Source organism: Erigeron canadensis, chromosome 3 (genome assembly GCF_010389155.1).
Source record: "Erigeron canadensis isolate Cc75 chromosome 3, C_canadensis_v1, whole genome shotgun sequence".
Lineage (NCBI taxonomy): Eukaryota > Viridiplantae > Streptophyta > Magnoliopsida > Asterales > Asteraceae > Erigeron > Erigeron canadensis.
The window spans coordinates 20,687,740-20,700,504 of record NC_057763.1 but is presented as its reverse complement, the minus strand read 5'-3'; the positions used below and the strand labels follow the sequence as shown (position 1 = coordinate 20,700,504).

The window sequence follows — 12,765 nt, the reverse complement described above, 5'->3', positions numbered from 1 at the left end:
AGGGAAGAACAAAGCTAAACTCATCTAAAAACTTGTTAATGATAAGGGTTTAGATTAGATTAAGCAAGGGTGGTGTTAAGCTAAGGTTTAAGGGTTAATATAAGGTTGAATCAAGGGTTATTTGGTTCAAGAAAGGCCACGATTTTCTGCCATCTTTTCTTCATCTCAAAGTGTTCTTCAAGGGTATATATCTTCATCTCTTTGTTAGATTAATCTTATTTAGTTCATATTAAAAAGGTTTTATCAAAAGTCCATGTTTTCTTCATGTTTCTCTTGAATATACACTTGGTGAGGGCAAAGTTGATAGGATCCTTCTTTCCATGCTCATGCATGTTGAATCCATGAAGAAAGATCCAAGGATTCAACTAGTTAAAGACCCAAAAGTGTAGTTATATATTATATAGCTTTTGATATGATTTTTCCTTTGAAAGATGGATATATCATATATATTATGAAGTTAATATTTCTGGAAATATTTATAAAAATATAGATTTTATTGATAAAGTGTTGGATCTATGAAAGTTAGCATCAAAAAGGTGGATATGTGTTGATTAGTTGTAAAGTAACTTTTTATATAAAAAGATGAACATATTTTATATAATGTTTATGTATATTTCTGGAAAATTTCATAAAAATACATTTTTATGTTGATGGATTGTTGTTGGATAAAGATTTGTTGTTAAAAATGATGAGATGATTACATGCATGCTAGATTTAAGAAAGTTGGATGGTTGTTTGGACTATGAGGTGAAGCTAGACTTGTGTCAACTGAAAAATAGGTTAAAAGTCATGCAAATATTCTGGAAAAATTCACAAAATATCAATTATATAAAGCTTGGGTCAAAACAAGTTAAAATATGCTTGAAATCGAAAACCGAAAGCTTGTTAAAATGCATTTTGAGCACACACATGCACCATAACTTTATGACCATGAAAATGTGATGAACATACTGGAAATATGACATATTAAAAGTATAAAACTCAATTCATTTGATGCATGGCAAGAATAAGCTCAAAAACCGTCTTTTCGGGTCAAATAATCACTAACCGAAAGCACTAAATTGCACATATCACACCACCACCACCATCACGACTTGAACCACCAAAATATGATGAACTTACTGTGAATGTTGAATTTAGGATGAAAATCCATTTTGAAGTACCTTAATAGCCTAAGAAATGAGGCTAAAATCACTATTTCGGTAAACGATTTTCAATTATAAAATCCTCAATTTAAGCAAGACACAAGAGAGGTTGAATGGTTACAGATTTTTATTGATAAAAGGTGCCTAAAAAGGGCTGGAATTTTTGGACTAAAAATCTTGTGGTGATTTGTAAGGATTTCTATGATTTAATGAATTAAAATGGTAATTAAGAGGTATATAAATTAATAAATAAACTATATAAACCATGAATCTGATCAAAGCCACTTAACCAATGATAAAAGTGACCAAACCTACTGGGGAAAAATAACTACAAGCAAGGGAACAAGAACTATACAATTTAAAAGTAAATTATTAAGTAAAAGTCACTAATTAATCATTATGATTAAATAAATAGAAATAAGGCACAAATAAATATAAGAATCACAATGTTACAAATAAAAAGGCTTGAAAATCAGTAGATAATCCATCTATAATTATCTATGAATTTTAGAGGTAATTTAAGGACTTAAAAATAATTATAAGGAATTGTTTAATTAATAAACCAATAAAATAAGTAAATAAATAATTAAATAATATTAAATTAAAGAAATAATTATAAATCAGTAACATATATTAACATTAATATTATGAGAACACAAATGTCAAATATGGGTATTAAACAAAGCATGCAATGGAAAATATATATAATACAAAGTTAAACTACCGAAATTCCAATAACCGAACAAAATCGTATGAATGACCTTTACTACCAAATGTCTTCCAACCAAATGAGGCGAACAACATAATGTAATGAATTCCATAATTTAAACGACAACCAAAGTTGGGCAAGTCTACTAGCATACATCTCATGATCTAGTTTACTAGTCATGCGACACACACTTACGTTGTGCATATTTCGAATACCATGGTTTAGGCTTGCTTGAGGAAAGACACCACTAGCCGGAGATCTCACTTTTGATCAGCCCTCTTTCACTCTCAATTCAAGTGAGTCATAGCCCCTTTCAAACTATTTTATGTGTTTTAACTATCGGGGTGAAAAGCATGATATATAAGCTAAATTGCTTTTATTATTACAAATATATGAAATGATTCTTGATATTATGATTATGAAATGAAATTGTTTCGTATGTTCATTATGATAAATGATTTATATGATGAGCTTGAGTTCTGTCAAACCGCTTTCTTCGGTTCACTACTATTTACTCCGATTATGGAGGCCTGTAGTTAGTTAGTTGCGCAACTAGGTTTCGTCCACCCACCCAATTGTGTAACGGTGGAAGGTTGGTTGTCTTTGTGACAACCTCCACTTCCAGTCCGACCACGGGTGTTCTAGCTACCTTACTTAGGTCGTCTCCATGGCACGACCCTTTTTATTATTATTGTTACGGCACTTGATTGACAGCTCGTGCAAGATTTATCTATTTATTATTGGACTTCGAAAAAAAATGGTAGTAGTAGTGGCTCAAGCATTTACTCATCAAGGTTGATTGAATTATACCCTCGTGGTTATATGATAGAAATTTACTACGTTGATTATAGTAAGTGGAACATACGCTTTCCAAATGCGACATTGGAGGTATACATGGAAATTTGGTGACTCTCAAATTTTGGTTATGATGGATATATAATATACACTTTATGTTGTTAGTTAAAAACCTATGAACTCACTCAACTCTCGTAGTTGACACTTCTTCTTCTTCATGCTTTTCAGGTTAAAGATTTAGGTGCGTAGCGTGGACCACCCTTTTGGACTCTAATATGCTTGTATGGTTGGACGAGTATTGCAAACATTTAATCATTTTAATTATGAATTTGGTTGTGTAATGGATTTGGACGTCATCTTTAATTTGTAATCTTTTGGATTTTGAATGTCATTTGAAAACTTGAGTTGATGTTTTATATTTAAATCTTTTGTACCATGTCGTTCTGTGGCATCTCGTGTTTCCGCCTTAGTCGGGGTGTTACACGGTTTCCACCACATGACGATGACGTCTCTCAACGATAGCATTTTGCTCACTAGTGTGTGGACAAGAAAGGCGATGTATGATACCAAGTGAGGCGAAAAAAGGAGAGAGTTTTCTGAATTCTCCTCCCCAATCAGTTTGCACTCTATAAGTTTTGTAGAGAATTGTCTTAACCATGGCGACAATGTGTAAAGACCTCAAATACATCGGATTTTTGTTTAAACGGAAACAACCACATAAATTTGGAGAAGTGATCAACACATAAGAGAAAGTAGTGATGTCCATCACATGAAGTTACTGGTGCAAGCCCCCAAACATCACAGAAAAAAAGATCTAAAACACGGGTACTTTTATGTTCGGATGAGGACAAGTGAAGTTTGGAAGATTTTCCAACAGAACAAGAAGTACAATGAAAATCAAATTCTTTGGAGGAAATAGGCAAATGATATTTAGATAGCATAGTATGAAACAGTTGGGAATGTGGATGTCCCAGACGTTGATAACATGTAGTTGTAGAGGCTCGGGCGGTTGAGAAAGCAACTTTGGGAATTGGTTGATTGGCTGGGAAATTGAGTTTGTAGAGTCCTCCATCACTGGGACCCATGAGGAGTGTAATGTGTGTATGTATGTCTTTTACAACATAGAAGGTATAGGGATGGCATCCGCGGGTAACGGATGCGGATATCCTTTTACCATTACCATCCATGCGGGTTTTTTTTGATCCGTCAATTCGCGGATATCCGCAATCAGATTAAATATTTAATCAATGTCCATTATCCGCGGGTATACAAGCTCGCGAATAAATCCACGGTTTTCATTATAAATCTAATAGTAACCATGCATCATAGTAAAAGAAACGCATACCAAATGAAGAACAACCGTTCACATGCCATTAATAAAAGCAGGGGGAAAAACAATAAATCTTCAAGGGAAAGAGTCGTTTGATCATTGGATCTTTATTTAAAACAAAATGAACTCAATAAAATTACTAAAGTTCCAACTTCCAAGTAGCACTTGAATTAATCTCTTTAGCCACTAAGATAAACGACATCCTGTCAACAAAAGCATTATTATCAAGCTTCTTCAGTTTATCACATGGTTATTCAAATACCTTTTCATCATCTTCTAACTCTTCAAAAAAAGTACAACACTCTACATTTCCCGTTGAACAAGATCCTGCAACATTAAAAGTATATATGTATATATATAAAAAGATTAACAACGATTGTACTTGTATGACAATATGAATATACATTGGTGGAATAAACTAAGCCTTTGATTTCAGCCCATAACCAATCTTGTGCACACATCAATGCCTCTAATGTGTCGGGGTGGAGTCGGCTACGATGTGGACTAACAAATCGACCGCTTGTACTAAAAGCCGACTCTGAAGCCCAATAGATACAGGGGTACTACGGCATATAATCAGGATCGATAAAAGGGATTTTCTTGCAGCGAGAGGAGAAAGTCTTCCGCCTACCCCTATGGCTTCCACCATTGTATCAATAAGTTGATTAGAAAGCTTTTCTGAGGTTGAAGAGAGCTTGTAAAACGTCTAAAGTCGACATACTCAACCATGGATAAAGGGTACTCGTGTAAAACGATCATGGATGCAACCTCCCTCCTTGCTTCCTTTTGACCAAACGTGTGTTTTTCAAGAGAAACTTTTCCATCTAATGAAACTTTTGGATTTAACATTGATTGCCTAATATCCTTTGTAGTACGAAGGGGACATCTATTAAAGTGATTATGAAGATGACTTGTTCCATTCCTGCTTACCCAACTCAAATTTTTGTGACAGTAATTACAATTGGCTTTCCACACACCCTTTGACTTTTGTCTTTTTAAAATTCTTTCAAATATCTGAGATTAGTGGTCTCACATGGCCTTGATCATCGTCAACATCAACAACCTTTCTTTTCTTCGTAGAAGCCTCCGCTGAGTCATTATCATTTAAAGGGTTTGAACTTGTTTCTGAACTAGTAGAAACATGTTGAGATGCAGAAGGCATTGAACTCGTCGGGTTTTCAGACATGATGTATGTAAAAAATTATTGTATAATGAATCGAAGGAATTCATTAGATAATATGTCCTCATGCTTTTTGTCTTTTGATAATTACTACTACATCGTCAATTGGTCATGGACTCATGGTGTTTTGTCATTATTTGTATAACCCCTCAATTCCTTAAAATTGTTGTAACCTACTCATCGATCTATTCACATGCTAATGACAGATGATGATATGATTGTCTAGGTTTCTCTTTTATAATAAATATACTAGTATTTCTTTTCTTTTATATTATATGATTACATCTTCTCCAGCCAAAAATAAAATGAACAAATATAAATATTAATTGGAAAAACAGATTACCTTTTCCTATCTTCTTTGGAGTAGGACGTTGGAGACTTGTAGAGCTTGAAAAGGGGTAATGGAGTAATGGTAGAATGTTAAAGGCTTAAATGCTATATATTAACTGTGATAATGTTATGTAAATTGGAATTTGAATTTGGAAACATATCTCTTACATAATAATCGGATTTGGAACACACTTTCAAAATGGAACATATTTGATTTAATAAAATTTAATATCTATCAAAATTTATCATATATAAATAATGATATGCGGTTATGACAGATTCGCTAAACGGATATATCCATGACGGATATGGTGTATCCATTATCCATCTGCGATCCGCAAACGGGTACATATTTATATCCGTTATGTATCCGTTATCCATTTGGAACACAGTAATTTTTTTTTTAAATTACCCATCCATGACAGATGGACATCCGCGAGTTATGGTTTTTTCTCGTCCGTCACCACCCCTAAGAAGGTAGGGTAAAAGCTAAAATAAACATTGTTGTCACAACAAAATTTTTGAACAGAAAGGAGATTTTGTTTGATTTCGGGAACATGGAGAATATCATTTACGGAAAACGTTTTGCTAGGTGAATAATAACGAGATGAACCAATATGGAAAATGGTTAAGCCCTTACCGTTACCAACATGTAATTGTCGCTACCATAGTAGGGTTGAGAGATATAAAAAAGTGACAAATCTTTTGCAATGTGGTTGTTTGATCCGGTGTCGCAAAGCCACGAACTAGATATCTGTGAACGATGGTTGGCATAATTGACAGACAGTTGTCTCGTCCAAAAAGTGGATGGGTCACGATTCGGGCATTGTGATGCTATATGAATAATTCCACACTTTTTACACGTTCCATAAATTTTATTTTGAAAAGTAAACACACCTGAGTTCCGATTTCCTGCTTGGCTGCGGTTGTTGTAATGACTCGTGTTATAGTTATCTGAGTGGTTTGTGTAACTCTTTGGTGGTTGTGAAGAGACTGGTCTATTCTTAGACCAAGTTGAGCAATAATTGTTGTAAAATTTGCATATCATGAGCCGTTATAGTTATCATGTTTGATTATTGTATGTGTGTTTGTTTGTTTGTTTGTTTTTTTTTTTTTTTATTGGGTTGAACTAATCAAATTCAATATGATCAGTATTTGTAAGCAAGAAAGACGTTGTAACAGAAGCTGAGAATTATTTGGGGGTGGGGGGGGGTTCGGTACTGTAGCAGCAGTACTGTAGTGGCGGCACTGTAGTAACATGAAATTTTTATTATTTTTTTTAATAGGGTTTTGATCGGAATTTAGACAAGGATTAAAATGGTGGTGGCGGTGAAGCTTAATTCGCCGGAATAACGAAGTAATTGTCGAATTTTGAAAGATTCCGGCGAGTTAAAGGAGGCGCGTGGAGGCGCGTCGGGGGGGTGTTGGCGGCGAAATTTTATGGGGTTGCTCGGATTTTGAATCCGAGTCTAATGGTGGTGGTGGTGTTGTATGATTTGAAGATCTAAAGGGTTAATTTGAGTTGGACAGATTGTTATATAAAGTTAGGGTTGTTGATCGGAATTGTAGCCGGATTTATGGCTGTGATACCATGACAAACCTTGTAGGTTATAGTATTATTGTATTGTATCATGATTAATAGGGATTACAAGATGCTATATTTATAGAGTAGCCTAAATCAATACATAGAAACTAATACTATGGAAAGTAGATATATGGAAACTAATATATGTCTAATAGTTAAAGTTGACAATTAGCAATTCCGTTTCAAATGGTTTGAGCTTGAAAGCAACCGAGAGAAGGGCTGCCAAACCAGATGGTGAATTGGTGATAACCGGATGAGAAAAGATTACTGCCATGAAACAATGATAAACAAAGTACACTGGACTCAAATAAGCCTTAATTAATTGGCAAATTATTTCAACAATGAAACCAAACATTATTCTATATATGATTTCACATAAACTATGACATAGAAAATCTTCTCCTCCTAGGCTTGGTACGATCGATACCATCAACAATGTTCAAAGTGTCTTTCGACCCCTTTTTAAAAGGGTTAAATTTCCCTAATGTCTTGGACACGGACGAAAAGAAAGTATGCTTCTTCATTTTAGAAGTAGAAGAAGTTCCTACTTTTTTCTTTTCCAAATCAGATACATACATTTTCATCCTCAATAATTCTGATCTTAAGTTTTCATTTTCTTTGGCCAATAACACATCTGAATGGACTTGAAGCCTCATGCTTTGGGCACTAGGTGCATTTGGCCCACTTCTTACATGCAACTGGTCATAGTAAAGAGTGTGCCAAATCAGTTGTAATGGAAATTTGTTGTTTAGGGAAGCATGTTCCCTTGCTTCAGCAGATAACTTTAATGGATCCATTGTGCTGCATACTTTTTCTCGCTCGATTTCATCCAAGTTTGGATGAGACTGTAAATCACAATTTGCTATATTAAAATAAGAATAACATACAGTATACACCCAACAAAATTAAAAGGGCATTTGGGCTACCGGTATTCAAGGTGACTTATCAATCTAGAGTTTGTAGATTACAGTCTCACTAGCGGATCCAATAAATGTTCGGTTTCAGAAAAAAGGAAACCAAAATTTTGTAGAATTTGATGTGACGCATCTTTGGTGCAACTAATTACCTGGAAGTAGATGTCAATGGCATGATAGAGATCATCATGGACTAGTCTTGCAATTTTTGGCACCAAATTAGCAATTTCATTGAACTTTGAAATCGTCAATTCAGCAGTGTTTGCAATTTCACAAAGAAATGCATCAACTGTCTTCACAACTTTTAGCATTGCTCGCGAGGGAACTTGAAATTCACCAGAGGTGAATACAGCGACAGTCTTCTCCTTCTCTATCTCCATAAATCTGGTCACAATCCTCCTTACACTTTCCATATCACCTAATTTCTCTCCATCAAACGTGTATGACAGGGTGAGCAAATCATCAACCGTCACATGCTCTAAGACGCCTGATATTTGGTTCTCGAGCTGCTTCTTGCACTCTTCATCACTTTCAACGAAGATTGCAGTGCGGAGAAAGCAACATAGGAAGTTGATTGAAAAAAATGTTTTTTGAGTTCCTGTAGGCATTAAAGCGACGACTGAAGCAAGAATTTCTCGTTTTTTATTTCTGGAAATGGGGTCATTAGTTATGGGAGCTATTATGCTAGTGACTAGGCCTGGCAATGATCTCTTGGCGTAAATTGTGATTGCCTCAGCGATTGTAGGTTCCTTTACTCCCTGTGATCTCATGGAATCAATGATTTTTGGGAAAAAGGTTATGTGGATGTTTGATAGTTCTTCTGCCCACCAGTTCGGTGGTGAACAACTAGGAAATTTTGCTTCGTTGCTAGCCTGTAAGTGAAACAACGGTTCAAGGTTAATTGCTTTATCTACATCTCATTTCCGTATTCTTGTAACTTAAAAGTAATTTCTTTATACCTGTTGGACTTAATTATTTAAGTCTTGTTAAAAGTTTAGGGACTAATGTGTAAATGGGTCAATTGGGCCTAAAAAGAAAAGGGCAGGTGTTATTTAAGAGAAACCGACACCCACAAACAGATGGATGACGGTTCACTGCCCTCTTATGGCAAAGGGCACGACTGTTTAAAAGAGTCGCAATGGTTGGAAGCAAGATGACTGTTCAACAATAACCGTTATATGTAGGGCTATATATAGATACGTTTGTCTTCAGTTTTATGTGTGTCTTTTCAATGTAACCAACGGTTTATCGGGTTATAATAGAATCAAGTTTCTTGTTCAATCTTGTTGTTCGATATTGTGGATATGAATATCGATTCTTAACAATACCATCAAGGTTAATTACTTTATCTATTTCTCATTGAAATAATTTGATGCAAACATCCAGTTTTTGAACTGTTTGTTCTGCAGTTTATTAAGGCGTTTTAATGGATTGGTATTTGGGCAGACTTGAGACCTTGAAGTATACATGGGTTCAAATGCTGGCTTGAGCAAAATGCTCCCAATAATGAAGACAGTGGTTTTCATAGAACGTGTTTCCTCTATAATTGGAGTTGGGTGGGCATGTTGCTGAGCCCAAATTTGTCATTAAAAAAATAAGAAAAAAGTCATTGTAATAAACAAGAGGTGGATATATCGATGATACCTTAGCACTAATAGCTTCAACACATTGGTGCACAATATTGAGCTCGTCGGCAATAGGAAGAAGATCTTCACATGAGTTCAAAACAGTTATAGCTCCTAAAAGACTAGATAAGGCTGCGGGATTGAGGAAGGCATACGTCCGGCTAGCAAGGTTGCCGTCACAATACTCATCAGTCATTTCAAGGTACTCTGCAGCACAGTGCAGAGCTGCTATGTTATTTTGGGTCATTTCAAAGCTTACGCCGTAACAAAACTTTACTACTTTATCAAAAATCTTGGCTCCTCCAGGGAAATTTGATAGATCAATCACTTTCAAATCAGGTTCCTCTGACTCTAGAATTAATCTTCTCAAGTAATTACTCTTTGCTAACAACATAATCTGCCATAAAAATGATATTGTTTTTTAGAGATGGATTAAAGTGCTTGATCAAAAATGAAAAGGAGCAACTTATGATCATACCTTGTGAAGAGGGAAACTTGATTCACCTACTTGAAGCAATATATCAGTTGGGAAATCTTGAGGAAATATATTACTGAAACAATGAATAGGAGCAATTTAAGAACTTAATCAACAAGTTTTGAAAAGATAGTATAAAGCAGTTTCTAGCTAGTTATTGACTAGAGTGAGTTGTTAATGATGATTTTACCATTGTTCATCACTTGTATCCATTACTATAGAAGGTCCACTAGTGTTCTTGACAGTGGTAGACATTTCACCAAAATGTTTAAAGAAAAATGGTGGCAAGATATGGTGTTGATCTATGAGTCTTACTAATTTTGTTGGGGGCATAAATAGGGGGAGGTGGTGATCATGGCAGACAGTGTTGTTGGACTTTCAATAAAGATTTACTTCACTTTCTTTTTTATCAAAGATTTACATATATATATATATATTTTCTTTACTTTAAATGCATGAATTATTGGCAAATATCATAAAATCTAACATATGCCGTCTGAATCAAGTATTCATTTAGAAAGCTCTCTTGACGAGCAGATCTCCATTTAAATCCTCGAAAAAAATGTACCATGTGAAGACTCGAACTTTAGACCTTGGAGCATTAAAAAGCTCTCCATATATGGTCCACCTTAAGGCAAACCAATTATCATCCCATCTAAGCGAGTTGGTTACATATATCCCGTAATTAAATTTTTCTCCAAAGTGTAAGATTTCAAAACACAAATACAATGCTCTTGGAGGTTTATGTGAAACTATTGAAATTAGAAGAAGCATAAGATCTTTTAAATTATAACTTATGTTCATTTATGAATGATATATGTGAAAATATTCGTTCCCATATGAACTATCAAGTTATATTTAAAATACCTATATTCAAATATGAATAGTTTTTACATAAATCTTACCATATATATATATATAGAGAGAGAGAGAAAGAGTGTTTCCTTATTTTGAGAACCATTTTTTTTAGGAACCATGAAAACTCTAAAATTATATATTTGTTTACATGTTTTTTTTGTTCATTCACATGTGAAATGATATAAAAATGTATGTTGTAGAAGAAACTTATTGAAGAAACCTTCAAAATAGTCTTTTGTGAACTTGTAAATGAATTTGTTTACATTTTCTGTTCACATATGACAAACGACTATCTATAAGGTTTTGAAAAAAAATTTCTTCTGCAACATATATTTTTATAACGTTTCACATGTGAATGAACAAAAAAAACATTTGATCCAATATAAAATTTAGGAGTTCGCACGGTTCTTACAAAAAAATTTGTATATTTCATTTAGTAAAATTTGAAGAAATCAAAAGTTGTGATTGATTAATAAACTATTAAAGCAACTGTTTTTTAGTATAATAAAATATTAAGATAAGATTAACTTGATAAAATTAAGATATAAAAATATGAATATGAATATGTGGCTGAAAATACAAGACGTTGATGCATGAAAGATCTTCCTAGGTATCATCCCTAACATCAACGAAATAATTGTGATGCAAAAGAAAGGCGCAAATGCGCAAAGTAACAAAGGTGGTGTTGGTATGAGAGATGCTTCTTCAACCACAAATTTAAGTGGTCTTGAGTCTGGTCACACATTCTAAACTATGAAAGTTTTTGTTATTATAATTTAGAGTTAATTTCATTACATGCCTTAAAGATATACCATATTTTTTATTAAACAAAACTAAACTGTTACTGATAAAGTTTCTTTTTTAATAGATCTTAAAAATCGAATCTCAATCTAAACTAAAAAGTGTTCTGATCGACATTGGAGTGATGGAGCTTTGGAGGTGTTTCTGTTAGATGGATCTTTCTTTTTTAATATAATTCTATTTTTCCAATTTTTTTTTCTAATATGAATATAATGATTTTGGTGCCAATGATGATATAATGGGACAAGTAGAGATAGTAAAATAAAAACCGTCCCCGATAAGGAAACCCAAAACCCGACATTTATGGGTCGGGTTTACGGGTTTAGGGTCGGGTATGGGGATGGTTTTAGTTTTTTTAACGGGTCCGGGGATGGTATTAGATGAAAACCCGCATACCCGACCCGTATATCCGTACCCATTTACCCGACCCGTAATGCATTAGATAATGATATATTTGATATTATGTAATACGAGTACCTTTTAGTCTTGTAAACTAGATATTTGTTCTTACTTCCAATGTAACCAGAGTCTCATTATGTCATAACTATGCACAAACTAAGCACAATGCTACTAAAATGACTGAAAGTTAGCTCCACGTATATTAAGTATAATATATATATCATCATCAATTTTTATATTGGAATCACCTGATAAAAAAATTTATTTTAATAAAGATAAGAGAATAAACTAAAGAGCATTTATTAAAAATCACTATTATTCAAAATAAATAAATTAGTTAATGGATACTCGATTACCCGTAGGGAAACCTGTTACCCGATGTTTAGTAAACAAGGATCTGTCAGGTCCAAGTCCGGGTCTGGGACAGGGTTTTTTAATCGGGTCCGGGTCCGGGATTACCTAAATCCGGCCCGTTGCCATCCCTATGGACAAGAGAGAAGGATAGGGAGAGGATATATTCATTTACGGAAGTTACAAGTAGGGTGTTTTAGATGTGAAAATACCCATATACTTTCATGTGCATTGCGTATGGGGTTCAACGAACTCAAACAAACGGATG

At 34.2% G+C, this 12,765-nt stretch overlaps 1 protein-coding gene and 1 long non-coding RNA gene across 2 annotated transcripts; one reads left to right on the top strand and one right to left on the bottom strand.

Annotated features, from left to right (window-relative positions):
* The first annotated feature begins 2,110 nt into the window (after window positions 1-2,110).
* On the top strand, window positions 2,111-3,005 carry LOC122590923. Its single transcript, XR_006322633.1, has 2 exons — window positions 2,111-2,150; window positions 2,878-3,005. It is a non-coding gene; the product is annotated as an uncharacterized LOC122590923 (long non-coding RNA).
* A 4,323-nt stretch (window positions 3,006-7,328) lies between these two features.
* LOC122593322 (root phototropism protein 2-like) lies at window positions 7,329-10,450 on the bottom strand. The gene is made up of 5 exons (XM_043765717.1): window positions 10,279-10,450; window positions 10,092-10,164; window positions 9,633-10,010; window positions 8,141-8,860; window positions 7,329-7,919 (listed from the first exon to the last, which is right to left on the bottom strand). The coding sequence occupies exons 1-5, from the start codon at window positions 10,419-10,421 to the stop codon at window positions 7,455-7,457; spliced, it is 1,779 nt and encodes a 592-aa protein (XP_043621652.1). The 5' UTR covers window positions 10,422-10,450; the 3' UTR covers window positions 7,329-7,454.
* Between the last annotated feature and the right edge of the window lie 2,315 nt (window positions 10,451-12,765).

Coding starts and splice junctions, on each gene's coding strand:
- LOC122593322 (XM_043765717.1), bottom strand. CDS start 10,421: ATGCCCCCAACAAAATTAGTAAGACTCATAGATCAACACCATATCTTG. Junction 10,011..10,091: donor CAAGTTTCCCTCTTCACAAG/GTATGATCATAA, acceptor TTTTTATGGCAG/ATTATGTTGTTAGCAAAGAG. Junction 7,920..8,140: donor CCATTGACATCTACTTCCAG/GTAATTAGTTGC, acceptor TGTGATTTACAG/TCTCATCCAAACTTGGATGA.